The following is a 24,016-nucleotide window of genomic DNA, read 5'->3' as shown; positions in this document are numbered from 1 at the left end:
TTACACCCTTCAAGTAAAGTGACCCTGAGCTCAGTCTGTTTGTCAGTATCATTAAGAAGGAGGTTGCTTGTCTGGGTCTAAATATTCCTCAGCAAGACCCCGTAATGCAGACAGCAATGCTGCTCAGGAGCTCTTCAATGGGGGACCTTTCTAGTACAGAGAAAGAGTCTAAGAAAAACGGATCCGTCATGTTAGACTTAATGGTGGGAGGTTTTAAGAAAATACTTGGTGGGCTTGTGACTTTTCTTGGGTAACAAAGTGAAATCTGCAAATCACTAGGCTCTCTGAGGGGTTTTGCAGATTCTCCCATTGCTCCTCAAAAGAGGGACGGCACCGGGCTCTTGACCCCATGCTCCCTGTTTGTTTCTCAAGATCTCATTAGTAACCCTGGACTAATCTATTTAAGAAACTTGCACAGTTCCTTGTGGTTTACTGATACTCTTCTTTCAGGGGTGAGATGTATATATTTGTGGCCATTAGCCTGTCTCACTAGAGAAATGAAGAAAGATAGTTTCATTTCTCATGCATCTGTGAAGTGGGTTAGAAGAGTATTAAGAATTAGGTGACCAAGTCTTTGAAACTTTCAACTGAAACGTTGCAGGCCGTTGTCAAGATTTTGTAAACCAGGCATGGTGTTGCTAAACCTTGAGGAAATTGAAGTGCATGTTTTTAATTTTTATTTTTTTCCAGTCCTGGGAATTGAATTCTAAAGCACTGAACCACTAAGCTACAAACCCAGCCCTTTTTATTTCTTATTTGAGACATCCTGGTGATGTTTGCTTCCATTTCTTCCTAAGTGCTTTGACTGACCTTGAATTTGTGATCTTCCTGCCTCAGCGTCATAAAGAGTTAAAAAAAAAATGCAATTTGAGCTCTGGAGACCAGACCCATCCTGGATAGTGTATGTGGTCATGACGCGTATATTGTGACATAATTTTCTGTGTGTTCTCTAGTAGTCGGGAAATCATGGGAAAGTGCCTGTCCTGTTTGTTATGTAAGTGGCTCTATCTAGAGTCTGCGAAGATTTAAGCTTGTTTCTTGCTTGAAGAGAATCTATGCATGAACGGGCTTTGAGGAATATTTGTAATGCAGCTGGGAGCCAGCTAGGGAACTGGCACGGGGAGCTCTCTGCACATAGGGACAAAGGATAACTGCCACAGGAGAGGCGCACAGGTGGGCCTAGAGTTCAAGGAATGACCCAGGAAATGGGAAATGGAGCCGCTGTCACTGGCTGCCACGTGCTGGCAAGGCAAATCCCCAACGTGAGCCTGCCAGAGCATTTTGAGAAGAGGAGACGTCTACACCACTGGTTTTTTGGCCGAGTGTGGGCCAAGTGCAGGTTGTATGGTAGGCAGCAGGGCTGATGCCAAGTTTCCCTGTGGTTGAAGGAGGAAGGGGAGAGGAGGGAAGACATGCAGACAGCAAAGATGGGGTAGAGAGAAGCCATGAGCTGAGTGCCGGGCTCCCCAGCCTCACACCACGGCCCACAACTGGGCAGCCCTTGGTAGGAGATGCTCAGCTGGGAATCTACTGCCATTCCTGATCATTTTGTCACTCAAGGGCTGTGGGGGTCACAGGCTCAGGGGCACACCTGTAACCCATTCTGCACACTGACTGGGGGCCCTGGTCTAGTGAATGCAGAGTGGAAAGATGGAGATCATAGGGCCCTTTGAGAATCTAAAGAAAGTTATGGACCCTCTCTCAGGAGACACCTCCAATGCACACAGTTGGTATCCTGCCCTCAATTCCAAATGATTCATGACAATGCTCAAGTCTACTTCCAGATCTCAGGATAAGAACTCCTATTTCAGATCATGAATCAAAGAAAGAGTGTTGGTGAAGAAATGAAGACAGTCCAATGCTGTGGCACACGCCTTAATCCCAACAATTCAGGAGGCTGAGGATGTCAAGCTCAAGGGCAGCCTCAGCAATTTAGCAAGGCCCTAAGCAACTTAGCAAGACCCTGTCTCAAAATAATAAACAAAGGGCTTTGGGATGTAGATCAGTGGGGTAGAGGTCATCTTGGTTCAATCCCTAGGAACAAACAAACAGACAAAGTCATGTGGGTAAACTCAGCAACTAGGATTTTAAAAATCCATCTAAAGAAGGATAGAATCACAGACTCTTTTTCAAAGATCATTTCTATAAAGTTCCAGCTTTGGAAATGGTTCAAATGCTGGGGATACCAAGCAGAAAATATCCAGGCCAGGTAATTAGATCCAAACAATTTAGCAAATTTCAATGGTTGAGCAGATTGCAGAACTCCGTGTTGTCTATTTTAAAAAGTTTTAATGTTAACTTGCTCAGGATGATTATCTGGTAAGTACTTCAATGGCACAAGTTGCATTTTTTAATTCTTCCTTTCCAAACATTTTTCAAAGGGAACCCCCTCTAATTGCCTTGGTGTGCTTGGCAGAACAGGGCGGTGTGGCCAGTGTGCTCTTGCATGGACTGCCACATTGGAGGGGGACTGCTTGGGCTCTTATTGTCCCTAGGGCTCTCTGCTTGGTTCATAATCAGTCTAATTAACTTGGCTTCACTTGCCCAAGTAAGCCCATATGTACGCTCAAAGCACCTATATTACGGAAATGACACGCACCCCAAGGAAGACACTCAGGGCTAAATGCCTTATCAGCTATTTCTGAACCAAAATAAAAATAGGATCTCAATGGTGAGTGAGGTACCTTGACAAATGCATGACTTCTGTTAGTTTAATCTCAGGTCTCACATCATGTGGAAACTCTGTCTCCTTGCAAAATACAGCCTGGAGGGGAATTTTGCCAGGGTTGTGCTCTGGTGAGTTAATATGCATTTAAACAGTTTTATGACAGATTATTTACCAATGGGAACAGAATGCCTTGGCACGGGAATGCCTTTGAGGGAGCTGTTCTATTGCACTGGCTAATTCCATATTTCAAATTCATTACCATGGAATACTCGTTTAAGCAGGTTCTCTCAAATTCTTCCCTCTACTGGTGAGACGGGAGAACTAGCAAGTAGGTGAGATTAGGTTGCCCTCTGGTGTCTGCCAACCCAAAGGAAAGTACTAGAACTCTGGAAGGCACCGAGATGGACAAGGAAGATCAAGAGAAAGATGGAAAGGTGGCGAGGTTGGGTAATGAACAGGGAGCGTGGAGACGAATATGGCGTGCCATACCCATTGGTCCTCTTCCCTCTGGTGAAGGACAGTGACAGGATATTGCCCATCCCATCCTGACCTAGGGGAGAGCCATGCCTCCAGGTGATTTGCCTGGTCACTCTGGTGCCCTGTTACCTGTGATGGGGAAGAGTGGGCTCATGGAGGATCAGGCTTGGCCTTTACCTTTGGGGAACCAATGGAGAGGAAAGCTGAGCCGCAGCTAATCCTATCTCCCTCCTTCAAGTTTGGCAGAATGGGGAAATTCCCTGGGGAGGAATCCCTTATCCTTGGGGTATCTCTTGGTGATTTTGAAGCTCAGGGATGATCCAGGGGAATTTGTGAGTGGTCCACCACAGGGAGGTCTTCACACCCAGCAGAGGCTCTCGGAAGCCCCCTTAAGAGCATCTAGACTTCCAGCTGGGTGCTGGGGCAGGAGGACTGAGAGTTTGGTCTCAGTAACTTAGTGAGACCCTATTTAAAAAATAAGACAAAATAAAATAAAAATAGAAAGAATTGGTGATATAGCTCAGTAGTAAATACCCTTGGGTTCAACCCCCAGTACCAAATAAATAGATAAATAAACAAACAGAAGGGTAGACCAAAAGAGGGAGGCGGGGATAGCTTTAACTCATCCCTCATGACCTGAGAATTGCAGCTTCTTATCTGGGAACTCACCTCCTAGGAGAGACAGAATTTCTATTCCCTTTAGGGGTTGCCACCCATGTCCCAAAGGGCATGGGGCCCTTCCTCTCTGGCCCTGCAGTGTAGGGTTCTCAGGCATGGTGCCCTGGTGGCGGGCAGGGGTGACAGTACCATTGCTCTCTGAAGCTCCTCTTTCTCCCAGTTGCCCCTCTGGCCCCTTGCCAAGCTCCACCCACTCTTGTTTGCCAGGACACTGGAGCAGGGTCTGATGGGTTCAGCCAGTCCACTGAATTTGGGATTATTTGGGGTCAATCTGTGTCATTGGCTCCTCTTGCTTTGGTGCCAGAATCCAACCCAGGGCCTTCTGCATTCTACCAGAGCTATACCCCAGCTTTTTTCATTTTTTATTTTGAGGCAGGGTCTAGCTATGTGGCCTAGGCTGGCCTCAAACTTGTGCGCCTCCTGCCTCAGCCTCCTGAGTCACTGGGATTGCAGGCTGCACCACCGCACCAGGCTCCAGCTTATTGATTTTTGATGCCTGACCACAGCAGGAATCAGTCTCCTTGCCATCCACCATGGAAAGTCAGTGGGAAATCATTGATGACTTTCTTATAGAAACAACTGATGACTGCCTGTTCAAAGAAGCTGGTGGCAAGCTAGGGCCAGAACATGGCTGGGTTTGGGCAGAAGCATAAGGCAGTGGAACATCCCGACACGGTCAGGATGAGAGGAGTATTGAGCCATGGAAAGGAATCCTCCCGGCAGCTCAGCTTAGTTCTGCCAATACTGGGCGTGAGGCAGGGCTGCAAAGTGGCCTTGGGAGGGGGCGCCATCCGGAGAAGCTTCTTTTGTTGACTCACCTGGGAGTCCTAGTTGCAAAGCCAGTAGAGCTGGGAGTTCTGAGGTCCTCTCCAGGCCAGCAGAGCCCCTGCATGAAAGAGGGATGACATTCTTGTCCCTAACACCCAGGAAACTCAAGACAGGTGGCTACTGACTTTGTTTGTGTGGGTTTTTTGTTTTGTTTTGTTTTGTTTTTGGCAGAATGGGGGGTGGGGCATTGAACCCAGGGGCACTTTTGCCAAGGAGCTCTATCCCCAGTTTTGGTTTGACAGCGTCTCACTAAGTTGCCCACGCTGGTCTTGAACCTGTGATCCTGCTGCCTCAGATTCCCAAGTCATTGGGATTATAGGTGCCCACCACCATGCAGTGCCTGTCTTGCAACAGACTTTATTATTGGTTGTTTGAGTAGAGGGCATGAGTGTGGATGGAAAGTAAGAAGTGACAAAAGGAAAACAGATGGCGAGTGGGGGGTGTTCTACTCAGTCACCATGGAGGAAACACAGGTTAGGGGTAAGGCTGTGGATACTATGCAAGACCATGTAAGAGAATATAGGTGAGAAGTTCAGGGAAGAAAAGAAAGCCAGTAGAAAATAAGCCAGAGAGATTATTTATGGATTTGAAATTATTTTATTTAGCTTTTATGCAACTGAAACAGCAGCAAGTGAAATGAGGGTCATTTCTTCAAGCTCTTTGCAGTAAGCAAAGGGTTACCTAGAAATTGGGTCCGGACCTCACTTAACACTTCCTACTTCTACCCTTGGAAATTCTCAGGTGAGACCTGCTTAGGCTGAATATGAATGGTGGGAGGGGGTGTGGGGGCTGGCTTTTATGGGAAAGAAGCTGCAAACAGGATATCCTGAGTCCAGGGTGTGTGGGTGTGGGTGTGATATCACCCGCTTTGTCCAGGTGTCCACCAGGTGGTCTGTGCCTTTGAACTGTGGTTTTTGAGTTCCCATCCACCTCCACCCACTTCCCCTGAGTTTGCTCCTTCAGAGGAAGTGGCTTAATTTATCCTGCCCTAGCACCAGCTCTGCCTCTACCCTTAGTGATCTTTTCTAGAAAAAGATTTGGTGAGACTCATTGTATCCAGACAGGTTGTTCACTTTGGTTTCACTTTTTTTTTGGGGGGGGGTTGGGGAATAGGAGCTATATTGCTACACATTTGGCTAAATCTCTTTCCTCCCCCACCCTCTGCCTTTCTTTGTAAGTCAAAGCTATTTTGTATTACCTGAGCAACGAAATGAATTACCAAATGAGACAGACACGGTCTATTCTAATGGTTAGTGATAAAAAGAAGAAAAAAATCGTGTGTGCCTGGCTGATACTGACTTTCCGAAAGCGCTCACTTGCAAACCCAAACCATGAGCTGGGAAATGGGAAAGATGAAAAGCCAGTCCTTGGTGTCCCCGAGTGCACATCTTCTTAGACCAAAACAAAAACAGAATTTCCTGTTTTGATTTCACATTCTGCATTTGTAAAACAAAGTAACTAGCTTGGACCCCCCTGTCAGTACTGCTGTGCCGAGTTATTGGTTAAGCTTTACCAGCCTGACTTCAGAGCTGTGCCTTAGAGCCTGGTGGGGGTGGAGGACAGGGGACAGCAGGTAAATCCATATAAGGAAAAGCTGTATGTGTCCTGGGGCAGGCTGGGCTACTAAATTTAAGCCCCTCTGAGGCCCCATCTTTTCCTTTATCTAACGTCTCTCAGATAACAATGCCCTTGTCAAGAAAAAATGTTTTTAAAAAAGTAAAAACCAGCAGATGAATATACGTGTGCTTGCCCAGTCCTCCTGCTGGCATCTTCTACCTTGCCCACTGACCGGCTTGCAGCCTGGCTGGGGGATCACTCGTCCTAGATTTGCATGGAAAATGCAGCGTGTGCACAATGGAGCCCTCCAGGTTTGTAAGGGCAGCCGCGAAGCCAGTTTACAACCCATGATAACAGGTCTCCCTCGCTGCCATTACAAGAAGTGTCTTCTGTCCATGAAATGGTGGGCGCCCGCGGGAGGTCCAACAATGCAGATTTTAATCAGAAAATTTAATTTTGAAGACCATTCGCAGTTTGTGCACGGTGAGAAATGTTTCCCACTGCATGGACTTCCAGGACTGGGCTCTGAGCAAAAGCAGTTTCAATTTATATCACACCTTTCTCTGCAAACAATACCCCGAAGCACTTCCTGGCAATGGGGAAGTCACTGCAGACATCTTTCTTAAAATGACCCACGATATTTATTTGGAGCAATTAAAAGAAGCGGCGCCTTGCCTGCGATCGGTTTGGAGGTGGCGGTGGGGTTGCAGGGTCCCAGCACCAGTCCCTTCCTCGAGGGCGGCTGCACCCGGCTCGGCTCTCCGCCCGGATCTGCTCCCTCCCCAGGCAACTTTCCGCCTGGGCTCCTTCTGTTTTCCCAGGTGGCTTGTAGACTCGGGAAGAGGAGCCTGTAATGGAAATGTTGACAGAGCCTTTTACACGAAGAGCCCTCGCAGGAGCTGTTGGAAGGCAGGCTGGCCCCCACAAGTGGCTGGGTGGGGCGTTTACTGCGGCCACTCTTCCCCAGCACATGAGAGCTGTCCCAGGTCAGCTCCTGTGGGGCAGTCCCCGGATGACCTAGAGAGATGCCAGCCCTGGACCAGTGTGCTGTGCTTGGGCATTGGCTGGGTCCAAGGGGGCAAGGCTGATTTTTCTGGAAGAGGGAGCAGGAGGATATGGTGGGGGACAAATAGTATAAGCTGGTGAGAGCAGGTCAGAGTGGGGTCTAAGGGAGAGACCAAACCTAAGCCTGGCATGGAACCCCTTCCCAGTTGATGCAGGCATTCATACCTGATGATGCTGAGGTCCAGCAGGGCTGGGGTAAGGGACAGGAAGGACCAATGTAAAACCAGCCTCTACCTCAGAGCAAAGCCTGTCCAAGGAAGGGACATCACCTTTGTCCTTGGAAAAACCCACAGAGCACTCCTAGGCACATTCCCAGCCTGCTAAGTTGTTTATCTACAAATAACAGGAGAGATCTGCTGCTCCAGGTGTCCTTGACTCAGTCAGGCTAGGTGGGGACCCATAGCAACCCCCTAGCAGCCACCAATCAGCATGAGACAGGGAAATACCTGGGATGCCAGATGACCCCCCAGTAGTTTATGGTGGTTGATAACATATTGGGAAACCATGTAGTTCAGCACGTACACCCCTCTTGGCTTAAACCAATCACTTCAAATGAATATCCCTTTTGTAGTGACCAATCACTCCAACCCCACTTGTTCCCGCCAGTGAATGCGCTAATCCTGTTTTAGAGTTGTTATTTGATTTTCCTGTGGTGTGTGATGATTTGCTAAAAGATGCTATGATGTATGTGGGGGTCCCTGCCTTCTCCAAAGAATGTATAAAACTGCTGCAAACCCTGGGCTCGGGGCCTCTCAGCGTCACCAGTTGTTGTGTGTGCGTGCGGAGGACCGAGGTAGCTCGCAATAAACACCTCTTTGCTGTTTACATCGATCTTGGTCTCTGGGGGTCTTTGGGGGTCCCAAATTCGAGCATAACACCTCCAGAGCTAGAGCATCTTGGTCCCTAGAAGAGCTGGGGAAGACTCTGTCCACCTAGCTGTCCCCTGGTGCCCTCCTGGGCCCTCTCCCCTTCCTCCTGCTATCCTTTGTTAATAGGATCTGCGTCTCAGAGATCCCTTATCCTCCCCTCCCACCTCTTCTCTGGTTCACCCACAGTTAACACCCTTTCAGTGGGGAGTCCAGGTGTGGGGCTTAGATGGCAGCCTCCCAGCCCTGACTCCGTGGCAGTGTCTGTCAGGGGACACTAGGATGAGATGGTGAAGACCCTGTGCCAGGCTGGTGGATGGGCAGAGCCGGATTAGCAATAATAGCATCTGCCATTTATTGTGCGCCTGCTCCAGCCAGGGTCTTTGAGGTACATTGTCACATTGAATTCTTGCAACAATCCTGAGAGGTTGTTTATTTACCTAGGAGAAATTTGAGGCTCAGAGAGGTTGAGTAATGTGCTTTACTGAGGCCACAGTTAGATAGTAGCTGTGGACCCTCTCCAAAGCCTGCTCACTTTCTGCTGCAAAGAAGCTCCAGCAGGGCTCGCGGGGCACCCACTCCACTAGGAGGGGGCGGTTGGGTGGCAGGGTCCCAGCACCAGTCAATGTGGAGGACATTCCGGAAAGGCAAGGGGAAGGTCAGTTCCCCGAAAGGCAGCCCAGGTTGTCCAGTGGGCAAAACAACGCCGAGGCCAGCCAGAAAGCTGAGGTTTAGTCAGGGACACCAACACTCGTGATAAGTGGCCACCGCCTGGGCCCTGTTTGGACATGGATTCCGAAGCCGGAGCTCTTCTGACCGTTGGAAAGGATATGGGGTTGATTAGCAAGGTCTGCCTTAAACCAGGGAGAAGGGAGTGGCGTGCATTTAGGATGTGTTTGCAATCCTTGGTTTAGACATTTCTCATTTCTGGGCTTTGAGATTTTTTTCCATTCTGCCAAATACTCATTATTTTCCACAGACAGAAACTGAACTCTTCCTTCCCTTATTGACCCTTGGAGGCCTGGAGCTGTATCTGGTCAAGAGTCCTATCAGCGCCCCAAATCCCAGCGGCTTGGGCAGGAGGATTGAAAGTTCAGAAGCGAGGTGCTAAGCAACTCAGTGAGGCCCTGTCTCTAAACAAAGTACAAAATAGTGCTGGGGATGTGGCTCAGTGCGCCTCAGTTCAATCCCCAGGACCAAAAAAAAAAGAGTCCTATCAGAAAATTGTGAGGCAAGTACCAAGGGGAAGCCAAGCGGTTTCCTCGATGAGATGGATTTATTTCACGTGTATTTATATTGTTGCTCAGTCCTTGCCAGACACCAACCTGAGTGTTTTACAAACAAATATTAACTCACTGATTTCTCTTAACAACCTATGAGATGGGTCTGTACCATCCTTTGACCTCATTTTGCAAATGGGACAATTGAAGCCCAGAAAGGTTCAATAACGGCTTGATGGCAGGATCTGTGTGGTTAAATTATAGTGCACTAGGCAGGTGGTGTAGCTCAGTGGTAAAATGCTTCCCTAGCATGCATGAGAACCTGGGTTCAATCCCCAGGGCTGGGGGGAGATCCATGTGTCGCCTTTCTCTCATGCACTTATTTCTGTTTTGCTTTTTATGTGGTATTGCTTACTTTACTTCACAGTTGTTTTCCAGACTAGATAGTGAACTTTTGAAGGGAGGGTTTATAAACTCCTGGTATAAAGGAGGAGCTTGACGGTGAATACTGATGACTAGTGTTATGGCTTTAGGAAAATCACATTGTATTTTCTTTTTTTTTTTTTTTTTTAATATTTGTTTTAGTTGTAGTTGTATGCAATAACCTTTATTTTATTTTTATGTGGTGGTGCCGAGGATCAAACCCAGAGGCTCATGTGTGCTAGGTGAGCACTTTACCACTGAGCCACAATCCCAGCCCCTCACATTGTATTTTCAATACTTCTTACTCTGAGTCTGGCTCCACCACTGGTGTGGGAATCTAGGAGCTGGACTCTGGCTTGTGGAGTTCTGTATTCCCAGCAACCTAACAGTACAGAGAACATTCCCATTTGCACATTCATTTACCAACTCACTCAGTGGATGGAAATTCACGAGGAAGCAGGCATGAGGCTAGAGGTCAGCGATGAAGAGCCGATCAACTTTCAGCCTCTGTGGCTTAATTCCAACTGCACAAAGATATGCTACAGAAAACTAAGGCTGATCTGTCTTCACATGGACACATCTGTCCGTTCTACCAAAAAATGATGCCAGATTACTTGAGGTCACAACCACTCAGTACCCTTCCCACCGTGCTGTGTGATGAAGTCGAATTGTGAAGTCGTTTCATTCCTGTTTTACTTGCGGGGGCCTTGGTCACCCTGGGGACACAGCTAATGGTTAAAGTGAGGGAAAGACCTTTTGGTGGTGAGCTGGTTGGGAAGCGCTGGGCTCCCTCCCTGTGGGGCAGGGCTGCCTCACTCCCCCTTGTCCTGTGGCCGGCTACCAGTATTAAGTGATGACAGTGCACACTCGGCCTCTGAACCGCTTTGAAGGCTTGCCTGTAGCAGGCTGCCTGGAAGCAGGAAGGTCCCACAAATGGTCAGGGAGCCACCCCCGCACTCCAGAGAACCACAGGCCCTGGGTGCAGGTGTGTAAACAGAGCAGACGGAGTGTGGGAGGAGGGCCCAGGGAGAGCCGGGCTCAGGCAAGCTTCTCAGGACTGGCCTCCCCACTGCTGAGGCACTGCCAGTCTGCACCTCCAGAACACCCCCCGCTGCTTTCCTAGTTCCCTGTCACTACTGAGGACATTCATGAATCACATCTGTGTAGAGAAAGGCCAAGAAGCTCTTTCCAAGAAGCTGCAGGGAGTGGGGGTAAGAGAGGGGACACTGGCCAGTGAGGCCACTATGAGTAGCACAGCTGCACCACCTTTCCCTGGGCGAGGTGACCCTCCGCTGGAGGCAGAAGGGGCCCGCATGCCAGGGTCCTGGCAGCTGAGCGTTCCAGATCTCCTCTGGGGCTCTCTGCATTCGGGGTCTTTTAGGCATATTCCACCGTAATCCAAAGCAATGTTTCCATAGATCTTTATTTGTAATGAGCTCCAACTTAGTTTTTGAATAGACTGACATATTTAATGAAAAATTTGGACAACGAAAAGGTAAAAAGAAGAAAAAATTTAAAATCCCCGGCGTTGCCATCATCCAAACACAACCATCACAACAGTCGCAACAGTTTTCTTTTAAACCTGGTCGTAATCACACTGCAATAATAACAGCAGCTTGCATTTGTCAAGGGCACAATATGGGCCAGGCACTGTTCTTTGCATGTGTTAAGTCATTTCAGTCGGAAAACAACTCTGTGAGGCAGGTACAGTTATCATCACCAATTCATGTTCCACCGTTGCCACGTTCAGGTCACACACCTGTGAAGTATAGGGCCAGGCAAGAGCCCTAGACTCTACACATGCAGCTTAGATCTGTGTCTTTTATTTTTGGAGGTGGTGCTGGGGATCGAACCCAGGGCCTTGTGCATGCAAGGCAAGCACTTTACCAACTGAGCTGTGTCCCCAGCCCCTGTTTTCTTTTGTCGCTCCTGTCTCTCCGTCCCCTCAGGGACTGACCCCAAGGGAGCTTAAGGACAGAGCCACTTCCCCAGCCTTTTTTATTTTTAATTTTATTATTTAATTTTAATTTTTATTTTTTTTAGTGAGACCCTGTCTCACTGAATTGTGCAGGGCCTTCCTAAGTTGCTGAGGCTGGCTTTGAACTTAGGATCCTCCTGCCTCAGCCTCCGGAACCTCCATAGGCCTGCGCACTGCGCCTGGCTAAACTTAGCATTCGCAGCATTTTCTTCTCATCTCCAGGAGAACGGCTTTCCTGGCTACCTAATATTCCATCGAGTCAATGCCCCCTCCTCTGTAATTTAAAGGGTACAAGTGTGAACAAGGTCGTGAGTGTGAATGAGCCTTTCTGTCTATCTAGAACCACAGCATTTCCTTAGGATACATCCCCAGAGGCAGATATGAAGAGAATGAGGACTCTGCTGACCCTTGTCAAGTCACTTCCCAGAGAACTGTGGCCCCGCCCCCTCGTCTCCTGAGCACTGATCCTTGGAGGATCTCGCTCAAATCGTGATGAATTAATTTTATGGTGAGACCTTTATATGCTTGTCTTCAATTTTCTCTAGTCCGCCTTCGGATGACTCCTGATGCGGGAGAAAAGCTCTGGTGTCCTTTAGCTATCCCTCAAATTCTGACTTTTAGCTTGACTTGTTTTCCTCACAGATACTTATTCTTATTTACACAACAATGAGATGAAATGTTAACATTTTTCCAATTTAGCTTTTAATTTTTTTTTTTTAAATATGGTCCTGGGGATTGAACCCTCGATAATTTGCTGAGGCTGCCTCCAAACTTGCGATCCTCCTGCCTCAGCCTCCCAAGTGGCCGTAAATACAGGCGTGCGTCACTGCATTTGACCATTTTTCTGATTTTAAAATTCACAGCTAGCCAGGCACAGTGGCACATGCCTGTAATCCCAGTGGTTCAGGAGGCTAAGGCAGGAGAATTGTGAGTTCAAAGCCAGCCTCAGCAAAAGCAAGGTGCTAAGTAACTCAGTGAGACCCTGTACATTCCCAGTTCCAAAAAAAACCCAAACAAACAAAACCAGTCTACAGCTAGCTGGGTGAGTAGTGCACACCTGTAATCCCAGCAGGAGGATTGCAAGTTCAAGGCCAGCCTCAGCAATTTAGTGGGACCCTGTCTCAAAAGAAAAAATAAAAAGGACTGGGAATGTGGCACCCCTCGGTTCAATCCCCAGTATCAAAAACAAAACTCAAAACTTATCAATGTCCATCTTAGGAAAGATGGAAACTCCAAAGCCACATCTACTTGCATTTCCTTGTTTTATTATTTATTTTTTAATTATCATAGTGATGTGTGTTCATTGTGTCCAGGTGGAGGGTGGAGGGAAGTATAAAAAACCCAGACTATGAGGAAAATAACCAAACAGCCAAATTCAGTATTTCATTAACTTTAAATATTTCTAATCTTTTTTACATTCTTTTTAATGGCTACATGAGAATCTTTCTCTAAGACACTTTTGAAAGTCTTCTCTCCCTTCCCCCTCCCCTGCATTTTTTTTTTTTTTTTGCCTCAGAGCTGGTGGCTAGGTCCTTGACTAATTTGCATGTTTTAAAAGATAATGAAGAGAATTGAACTGGGAGGAAAGTAGAATAAGGAGGCTCAACTGCCCACCTGTTTTCACATCCAATGGAATGACTAAGCGGGGGCCTGGGTGCCTGGGGTGGCCCTCCTAGCCTGCCACAAACACAGTGAAGTCCTGCTCCTTATCCCAGGCTCCTGTAGAGGCTCCAAGGTATTCTTCTTCCCAGATCCACTGTGTTTTCACCGTCCCTCTCCTAGTGGTAACCCTATAGTTGGAGTCCTTGCATCTCAGCATTCCCTTTGCTAAAAAAAAAAGAAAAAGAACAAGAGGTTCTCATCTGTGATCCTAGGTCCCGGCCTTATTAGGGCGCTCGAGGAGTGGCCAACCCGAGGTCTCTTAGCCCAAGGCAAATAATTTCGATCAAAGCTTCCTGGACCTCTCCTGGGAGGTCCAGGGCCTGAGAGAACAGCCAGCCCAGGACCAGGCCCTGCAGTCAAAATAACTGAAGCCCCCTCTGCCTACAAGCAGGCCAGCCCTGGCACGCTGTTTGCCAGGATGGCTCAAAGTCTGCCGAGTCTCAAGAAGCAGCTTGCACTTCCCATGGCCTTTTGCTGTCTTGAGACCCTTCCAGAGGATCTATTTATTATTTACTTGTTTGAAATAGACTTTTGCTAAATTGCTGAGTCTGGCTTTGGACTTGTATTCTTCTTGCCTCAGCCTCTGGCGCCACTGAGACTACAGGTGTGTGCCATCACACCTGGCTTTTGCCTCCATTGAAAAAACAAAATAAACAAAACAGGCCAGTGTACAGTTCAACAGTTCACAAATGGCTTGACAGCCCCGCGTGGTGGCATACACCTGTAATCCGGAGGCCAAGGTGGGAAGATTGCAAGTTCAAGGCCATCCTCTGCTATTTATTATTGAGGCCCTAAACAATTCAGTGAGACCCTATCTCAAAATAAAAAACAAAAAAGGGCTGTGGATGTGGCTCAGTGGTTAAGCATTCCTGGGGTCAATCTCCAGTATAAAAACAACAACAACAAAAATAGTGATCTGACAGCGTTAGTGGACACTGGGGCCAGTACTGCTTTTTCTATATACATTTTAAATACACACAAGCCAAAAAAATTCACAGGATAGTCATCACGATGAAGCTTGATAATATCGCGAGTTGGCCAGACTTTTCAGTGAAGTTTATGGGAGCACAGCCACCCCTAGAAGGGTCCTGAGTTTGAAAAATGATTGTGAGACCTTTCAAGACAATGACCATTTCCAGCCCCTCTGCCATCAGCCAGGGATGTGAACATATATAAAACGAGAAATTAGGTCACGTGGGAGGAATTCTTCAATTCTTTTACTTGTAGAATCGATTCGTGTGGCCCAACACATCATTATGGAAACTTTTTGAAGTTTGCTTCTTAAGCTTCTGTAGAGCTGGGAGTTCCCAATCACGCTACTCACTACTCCTAATGCAAAGCCACATTCCATCTTTGAAGGTTCTGAGTTTCGCTTGTTTCTCTCTTTAATCTGCGAAATGATGGGTGGTGCTCCAGTCTGGTTTAATTAATCTAGGGTGGGTCCTGGATATTGGCAGCTATGGAAAGCCCACCAGATCATTCTTTTTGTTGTTGTTGTGCAGGCTGGTGCCGAATTCCTGGGCTCAAGGAACTGAGCCTCCCCAGCACGGTAGTGGGGTCTGCAGGTGCCCTCCTCACTCTAGTACACAGACAGGGTGCAGCCCATTGCCCCAGATGATCTCTTTCCAAAGCCCTTCTTTGGCTCCAACGTGATGTGATTTCTAAAATTTAAAATTTTAAATAAAAGTAAACAAGGAAATCCATTCCACTTTGCACATAATTCTGTTTAGAATCCTCTTCTTCCTAAAGTCAGAGGTCACAGAAGTCCTTAATCCACTTCATAAGTGACTTAACCCCCACAAAGTATTTTAGGCAGATCTTGTGAATCTGGAAAAGTTACATTTGCTCCACATTTCAATATTCCTAAGTGAATTTTAAGTCAGTTACAAAACACAGATTTATTTTTCACCTTTGACAGTCCAGATTGAAAAAAACCTCAAAAGATTGAAATTAAAAGGCTCAGATAGGAATTGGTATCCATAAAGATAGATGAGAAATAAAGATATTGAATCATGGCTTTTAGCTGGGGATGACAACTCTCCCCCCTGGTGTGTTTGCCATGTGCCTCCTTGGGGTGCCGGAGGGGCGGTGGATGGGGGGCACCTTATAGAAGCTCTGCAGAGACAGTCACGGGGAGATTCTCTCATTAAACTCCGTGTCCCCAGACCCAGCTTGTGTATAAAATGCCGGTCCGCGTTGGAGACGGTTTTTCTTTTCCCGTTAAGAAGCCTAGACAGCTATTCTCTGGACCTCAAGGCCTGCCAGCCTGCCTGCTCCCCTCCCCAAGGCTGGCCTGGCAAAGAGGTGCGAAGGTGGAAACCCACCCGTGTGGAAGTCAGGAAATTGAAAGGCCCATGTTTGGGATTTGGATCAGAAGACAAGTCAAAGAAATAACACTGCCATCAGAAATGTGCATTTCTAAAGATATTTATTTGAAAGTTTCGAAAAAAGCAAAGCTCCTGCCCTGGGGCTTCTGGGAGTAAGTACAAAATACAATAATTAAATTAAGTCCAGCAGTTAAAATTCCTCATAAAAAGAAAAAGCTGGAGTGCTTCCCAATGGGGAATGCTTGACTTAAAAGAAAGGTTTTACTCTGTGGCCTGAAGGTCAACAAACTGGGGCTCTGTGAGAATGGATAAAATTTCTTAAAGGGGTCTTTCGGTCTTTGTTTTGTTGAAAGAAAATAAAAGAGTAAAAAGGGACAAGTTTTGAAAATTCAAAAAATGAAGGTGCAGTCCCTGAAATCATCACAATTTTTATAAACGCTGTACCGGAGGCTATGAAAACACGCTCTTTTTTGAGTGCTAATCGAACCCACATGCCTTTTAAGAATGAAGGGAAAGGCCAGTGGAGGGTTTCAACAGACCTCTTCAAAATGTGCTGCTTTTCAGAGGCGGTGCATGCAAATTCATGACCAATCGCTTGCTATTTATTTTGAAAATGTTTACTTTAAATATGTTCATAAATATATTCCACAACTTCAAGTTCCCTAGATGATACAAAGATGCATCCTTTTTAAACAAGGTTTTCATAAGGCAAAGTTATAACAAGAATCTTTTGGGAGTCGCCTCCTAAAATGGAATGCTTGTCATAGTCTGAAAATAATGGTTTTTAGAATTATTTGTTGTTGCATTTCTAGTAACACGCCCCAAAAGGCATAAGAAAAAAATAGAAATCTAATTTTATGTGTTATATCATAAATAATGCAATGACATTAATATATAAAATTTATATTTTGTAAGTTATAAATAATGTGATAACAAATATATAAATTTGCTATTTTATAAATTTATGTATGCAAACTAAAGTTAAACTTTACCTTCATAAGTATCACTCCAGACTCCCACAAGAGTCTCAAGCCGCACACTCAAATATCTTCTACTAAAACGTAAAGAACCAATAACGAATTTGCCATCTTGTTGATTGCCTAAATAGAATCTGAATGTTGGCTTTGCATTAAGACAGCATGATCAGATGTAGGGCATTAGAAGAGCACGCTGGCAGCAATATTTAATTTACTAAATAATTAGCAGCCTCATTGACATTTCTACTTTGATTCCCAAAGTACAACATTAGCTGTCGTCTGCACTCAGGGTCTCTCCAGTAAAATGGGCATAATAAACACCCCGTGCCAAGTTCACAGTAAATGAAGGATTGCCCAATGTCCTGCAGCCAGCTCCATGATTAGAAAGCTAGATTTCCCTCCAAAACATGGGCACAGACTTAGGGGATTTTTCCCCCCTAATTTTGTTGTTTTCTTTCCTCCATTGGTTATTTTTGCTTCTGAAATTGGGAAGGGGGAGGGAAGAGAAGGTAAAATTGAGGGTTAAAGGAAGAGGAAGCAGCCTGAGAGCAGAGCACAGATGGCCCTGAGAGCCGGGCGGGCAAGACAAGAGGCTGCTGTGGCCTTTCTACTGTCCTTGACGACCGTCTGTGTCCTGCCTCTTTATCCCTCTCCTGGGGCTTCTTTCTTAGCCAACCCAAGACATTCTCCAGTCATTCCAACCAGCCCCTGTGGAAAACCCTGCAAAATTTGCTAGGGTCTGTATTCACCTGGGAATGAAAGCTCAGCTTTCTCTGCTGGGCACAGACCCTGTCCCTGAGGGAGGCAGTGCTGAAGGAGGCGCCACTGTTTGCCTCATTCTTTCTTAAAGCTCACTCGGAGCTTCCTCTCTCCACAGAATCAAAGTGGGGATATTACTGTGGCACCATGAATCTGAGGAGTCCTGGGATGAGTGTGGCTTAATGGAGGAAATCTGGAAACCTGAGTTGTAGACTTGGTTTGGTTAGCAGCATGACCTTGGGCAAGTCCCCTAATGGTCAGTAGTTGCACAACTCCCAGAGTGCCCTAGCCGGATATTTTTCTGTGTGCACAGTGCCCCCTCCAGCTAGGAGTTGGTACTGCATAATCCCCCCTGGGCTTTGTTGTCTACAAAATCAAGGACTTTATAAAGGAGTTTATAGTCAAAACATCTGCAGCACAGAGACATTTCCATAGTCCAGCGATGAGGCTAGATTTCTTTGTGGGGTGTGTGTGTGAGATGTTGGGGATTAAATCTAGGGCTTCAAACATGGAAGGCAAGTGTTTGCCACAGAGCTGCATGACTAGCCAGGGCCAGGAGATTTTATATATATAAATATATAATATATATATTACTGTCATCTGCACTCAGGGTCTCTCCAGTAAATAAATACCTCGTGCCAAGTTCACAGTAAATGAAGGATTGCCCAATGTCCTGCAGGTAGCTCAGATAATTAGAAAGCTAGATTTCTAAACTATAAACCAAACTATCTATCTATCTATATCTATCTATCTTTATATATATATATATATATATATATATATATATATGTAGTTGTATACAATACCTTTATATTTATTTATTTATTTTTATGTGGTGTGAGGATCGAACCCAGTGCCTCGAACATGCTAGGTGAGTACTTTATCACTGAGCCACAACCCAGCCCCTCCCCACCCCCAGGAGATTCTTCACACCAACAACAGAGTCACAAAACTCTTCTGGAATGCTTGTGGCTGCCGAGTGTGTCTGTATCCAGGGCATACGAGAAGAGAATTCACCCCACCAACATGTTTTTCTGAAGAACAGACCTTTCGCTTAAATGAGGACAGGGAGTTCACTTCATAGAAATGCTCTTTTGGGCAGCTTTGCTGCTGTGGGATTCCCATCCTCTGCTGCATTGTGAGGTCAGGATCTGTATGGAAGTAATCTGGCCTCTGTGTAGAGTGCCTATTATGTGCCAAGAAGGATGCTAGGTGCTTTTAAAAAATACTATAATTATTTATTAGTTTCATTTTATCTTTAGTTCACATTCATTCTTCTTTTAAAAATTGTGGTAAAATACACATAAAATTTACCATTTTAACTTTTTTTTTTTGAGGTGTTGGGGATTGATATAGCCAACATGGATATAGGCAAGGGCTGTGTCACTGAGCTATACCCCTAACTCTTTTTTAATATTTAATTTGAAACAGGGTCTTGATCATTTGCCCCAGGCTAGCCTTGAACTTGTAATCCTCCTGCCTCAACTTCCTAAGTAGCTGAAATTACAGGTGTGTGCCACTGTAATGAAGTGCTTTAAAATACAATAGTTCATTTAATTACTTTATAGTATAGGCTTTACAGGAGCAGATGTATAGACATTAGGGTGAAAGATATTAAAGATCAATGCCCAGGAAAGGAAGGAGAAGGAATCGGGATTGGGGTGAAGGAACAGGCCCAACAATCTTGGTCAACCTTACTGGGAGCTCTGGAACATACACAATTTGTTAGCGTGTCCCACATCTGGACCAAACAGCTGGGTCTCTACGTCCCTACCTCATCATTCCTGTTCATCCCTGATGCAGGCCATCCAGGGAAGGGGTTTGCCTCAGGCAAGACAGCTGAGACAGATGCTGTAGGAGCTGTGGACTCTCTGCTGCCTGCCTCCTCCATCTCCCCAGCCGGGCAAGTGGGGATCCTTGGAGGGCCATCTGGGTGGTACCATCTCCAGGAGTACCACATCTTCATGGTAACTCTTGGAATTAGGGATTATTATTTGTTTGTTTGTTTGTTTTTTTAAAGAGAGAGGAGGGAGAGAGAGATAGAGAGAGAATTTTTTTTTTTTTAATATTTATTTTTTAGTTCTCGGCAGACACTTTGTTTGTATGTGGTGCTGAGGATCGAACCCGGGCCGCACGCATGCCAGGCGAGCGCGCTACCGCTTGAGCCACATCCTCAGCCCTAGGGATTATTATTTGTATAGTTGAAGAAATTAATGACCAGAGAGAATAAATGGCTTGTCCAAATGTAACATAACCTGTTAGTTGGAGAGTCAGGATCAAGTGTGCTGGGGAAAGAGTTCCTGACTTTAATGGACACACTTTCAGCAATCTGTGTTGTGGGTGAGAAGTGAGAAAAGGAGAGGGATCAGAATCCATGACAATGTCCAATATTCAGGAAATCTGCACTGTCTGGGGCGGCACACATATCTAAACAAGTACTACAACAGACATTCAGCCCTGGGCTTGGGAGGACTGAGGAAAGCCCAGCAAGCTGTCTCTGGGGTTCTGGGGAAACCTCACCGAACACAGTGTGTCTTACTAGTTAGGAGTCTCAGGGTGTGACACTGTCTGCCCACAGGCTTGCAGCTTGTGCAAGGGCTTTGCAAAATATCTGTGTGGTTATAGCAGCAGACAACGCAGCCCAGCTACATGGTGACACCCTTTGAGATTGCCAATGCTGTCACAGTGCTGGAGCTCCTGCAGGCCAGCCTGGGAGAAGCCTCACAGAGATTCCATGGAAGCTACTGCAGGAATCACAGCTCCTGAAAGCCCAGTGTGAAAAATGGATGTGCGCCTGTCCTCATCCGGTAGTCAAGATTATTAGCATAGGGGCTGGGGATGTGGCTCAAGCGGTAGCGCGCTCGCCTGGCATGCGTGCGGCCCGGGTTCGATCCTCAACACCACATACCAACAAAGATGTTGTGTCCGCCGAGAACTAAGAAAAAATAATTAAATGTTAAAATTCTCTCTCTCTCTCTCTGTCCCCCCCCACCTCTCACTCTTAAAAAAAAAAAAAAAAAAAAAAAAAAAGATTATTAGCATAGTTCTCCCAGAAAATCTAAGCCAGAAATTCATGTTGGTTTTTGTGTTCTTCCCTTTCTGGAACTCAGAAGATTCCTCCTGCCTTCCTCCTGTTTAGATATTAAGCCAGATGCCTAGAGTGTGCCTTCCTCTGAAGAAACCATCCACACAAAGCTATCTGAAACTGAATGTTCCTTTTTCTCTTGATTCTATTAGTGTGTCTGAATAACTAAGGCAATTTGATTCATTGTCTAAAGATAAAACAAAATCAAACAGCCAAGCCAGCTATTTGGCATTATGTAGACCAAGAAAAAAAAAATCTATCTTCTTTTTCCTGAGTTCCCCCTCGTGGCAGATATTTTAGCTATTGTGACACAGCCATTGTTTGGTTCCCCCTTGCCTTTCATAAGATGGAGTTTTCAGTCGATTAGCTCTCTTATTTATGTAACGAAAGGAATCTCTAAAGTTCTTTCCAGGCCCAGGACTCTAGCCTCTGGGAATATGTCCAGTTTTCTCTATGATTACACTTTGCACACAGCAGTGCATGAGAATCGATGGTGATCAATGGAGAAGCCTTCTACAGTTAGAGGGGCCTTCCTGGGTCAGCAGGTAAGCGCAGGTGATCTAAGAGGTGGGTTCTACCCCTTCTAGGAACTGCAAGCTTTATCTTTGACTTAGGGTACAGCAGATCTACTCTGGAAGTCTGGCTCCTTAGTAACATCCCTACTGCGTGAACAGAGGTCATGTAGGAGAAAATCACCTCTGCCCTGATCCTGAGCACACTTTCTAATTCCTGTTGAATGGTTCAGCAGGGGAAGAGGGGGAAGGGCCAAGACTGAGTGGGTTCCTGCAGTAACTCTGAGATGCTGTCAGACCTCAGGCTGGTGAAGAGGGAGGGGACAAGGAGAAGAAAGAGGAGAAAACCAGACCGATTGCAAAGCATATGACTTACAGTTTTCCAAACATTTAAAATTCTTAATTCACACCTATTGTTATTGCCACGATTGTAGCCCATGGCATTTTTGTTTTAACACTGGATTTTATTTTACAGCCTTGCTCCTCCCTTCACTTCCACAAAGGCATTTATTTATTTATGGCATGGGGATTGAACCCAAGGGCCCTTTACCCCTGAGCTACATCTCAGTCCATCCTTCCCCTCCCCCATTTTGAGACAGGTTCTTGCTAAATTGTCCAGGTTGGCCTCAAACTTGTGATCCTCCTGCCTCAGCCTCCTGAGTAGCTGAGATTACAGTACTGCTCCAAGCTCCAGGCACATGGCCAGCAAAGCCATTTTAATTTTAAAAGAAAAGTTCATCTGGGGCAAATCCTACGATATTCAGGGAACTGTGTGATACCTAGTCTACTCGACAGGTGTTTGTGGAATGACTAAAAGGGCCAATGAAGTGATTCCTTGGGAAAAGTTTAGAGAAATCTTGACTCTCTGACAGATCTTGACAAAGTTTTTCTTTTTTCTTTCTTAAACTGGGGATGGTCATTGATGGTATCTTCCATGGATGTGCAAGACAAATAGACATAGGCGGGGAAACGCTTAAGCAAAAAGTTCTCTGAAATGCAAGGCTCCTTTTTCTCTTGATTCAAACATCGTATCTGAGTAACGTGAGCAATCCAGTTCCGCGAGTGAGAAGCGAAGCCATGGGACTCTACCTACCCTCCCGCACCTCCCTCGGGCCACCTAGCCAGCTTCCAGCAGTCCAGGTTAACCGCGCCTGTCTCAGATCACCGGGACCACCACCGGGACATGTTCCTGGCACTTGCACGGTCTCTCGGACCTCGTCCTTGCGCTTGGTGCAGGGTCGTCTTCGGGGCTGGAGGGACACAGGGGCGGTCGGTGCTCAGGGCGGGCGCGAGGGCCCCACGCAGGTGTCCGGCCTGTGAGCGGGGTGCGCTGGGGTGCGCGGGGCCTGGGAGACCCGAGAGAGACGTTATTGTTACACTGTAACGAGTCTGATTAACATGCTCCTGACACTTTCTCTTAGTTTCTCCGGCTCCTAGCAACAGCGCACAAAGGCGCGGGATTGTCCCTGGCTCCGCGGGGACACGGGGCAGCCTTTGATCTGCCACCATTACAGCGGGGCTGCGCGACAAGCTCGCAGGCTCCGGGCGGCCCGCGGCGGGCGGGCGGGTGAGTGAGCGGGGCCGAAGTCCTGGCCGCTGGGCCGCCGGGCTCCCCACTGTGGCCCTGCAGGGCCGGACGCCCCATGGGCCGCGAGTCCGGAGCGCAGCTCCACGCGAGCATCTCGCCGGCCGGCAAGGGACCGCAGCCTCCCTGGGGGAGGCTCCACTGGCTTCCACGGGTCCCCGCAGCCCACCCCGAGGGCCGCGCCAGCCGATGACCGCAGGCCTCCAGGACGCGCAGGCGGCTCGCGGATGGGGCCGCGACCCGCGCACTGCGCGCCGCGGACGCAGCAGCGCACCTCCTTCCCACGCGGCGCGCGGGTCCCAGGCTCGTGGTGCCCTTCCCGTCGGAAGGAGCGAAAGTAAAACCCAGTTGATCATTTTAAATGGGGGAAAAAAAAAAAGAAAAGAAAGAAAAGGGAAAAAATCTAAAAAGGAAGGACACAGTCACAAAGTCCTGAAAGACTTTCAAACTAAATGTTCTGCGGGATGAACGGTTTGATCGCAGCAAACAGGCTCCACAAAGGCGCCAGGGAGGATCTCGGTTCCTCCCTACAGATCACTTTGTGTCGTTGGCAATCCTTATTGATTTGGAAGGAAGTGTGCTGCCAAATTATTACTGGAATTTAAACAAACCAACAACAACGACAAAAATCACCGACTCAAAACAGCTTAAAGCTGCCGGGTCCCACTGCGCTAGCTTGCAGGTACCAAGTTACGAAAGTGATTGACTTTCTATTTTGGTCGCTCTCCTAGTTATCCCCTCCCCCGACCCCAGTGTAAAACAGAGAGCGGAAGGCAAGACTAAGACTAAAGATTTAACATTTAAATGTTGGGGTCAGGTAATTACTTTCCCTCTTAATGGCAATGCGAAGACGTGGTGGGGGGCGGGGGCTCTGCACTGGGAGGTCCGTGTCCCCAAGCCTGAGGCACATGCTCTGCCGTTACAGACCCATCCGGTGACTCTCGCCAGCATCACTCTGCACAAAGTCCTGTTGGAAATTTATAATGGGCTTTGTACCAACTGCTTTCCTACTACTAGAGGGGGAAAATGAAATAAAAATAAAAACGGAGGATTCATGTTGCACGGCAAACTGAAATCCTAAAAGCAGAGTCTCCTTCAAATGAAGAAGCCTGTATCCTTTCTTCTCCTTATAGGGCATCGTTAGAAAATTCGCGTTATCAAGGAAGAAAGCCAGTTACTCAAACTTCCACAAAACTATTGGGTGTAAAGGTGTGAACAATAATACACTTCTATTTTAGAGGGAACACAACCACATGGTTTGTTCTAATTATCCAGCAAAATATGCCAGGCAACCAGTGACTTTCAAATTCAAATTGGAGGCTGTGAAGTCTTCATTCTGCAGGAAACGG

At 46.8% G+C, this 24,016-nt stretch overlaps 1 protein-coding gene across 9 annotated transcripts in view; it reads right to left on the bottom strand.

Moving 5' to 3' along the window:
* Window positions 1–6,477: 6,477 nt before the first annotated feature.
* Window positions 6,478–24,016, bottom strand: part of Clybl (citramalyl-CoA lyase) — a 249,039-nt gene continuing 231,500 nt past the window's right edge. For 4 of the 9 annotated variants that reach the window (XM_040281673.2, XM_021729794.3, XM_021729798.3 and 1 more), the window contains one exon: window positions 6,478–7,056. In XM_040281673.2, the coding sequence (XP_040137607.2) occupies window positions 6,863–7,056 (194 nt within the window). In that variant the 3' untranslated portion in view covers window positions 6,478–6,862. Of the gene's footprint in view, window positions 7,057–11,187; window positions 15,084–21,570; window positions 22,429–24,016 lie in introns of those variants that run through there. The other 5 variants (XM_040281675.2, XM_078016284.1, XM_021729814.3 and 2 more) reach the window with 4 other exon arrangements.

The sequence above is a fragment of the Ictidomys tridecemlineatus genome, chromosome 6 (assembly GCF_052094955.1).
Source record: "Ictidomys tridecemlineatus isolate mIctTri1 chromosome 6, mIctTri1.hap1, whole genome shotgun sequence".
NCBI lineage: Eukaryota > Metazoa > Chordata > Mammalia > Rodentia > Sciuridae > Ictidomys > Ictidomys tridecemlineatus.
The sequence above is the reverse complement of the archived record's forward strand: the minus strand, read 5'-3'. Positions and strand labels throughout refer to the sequence as shown.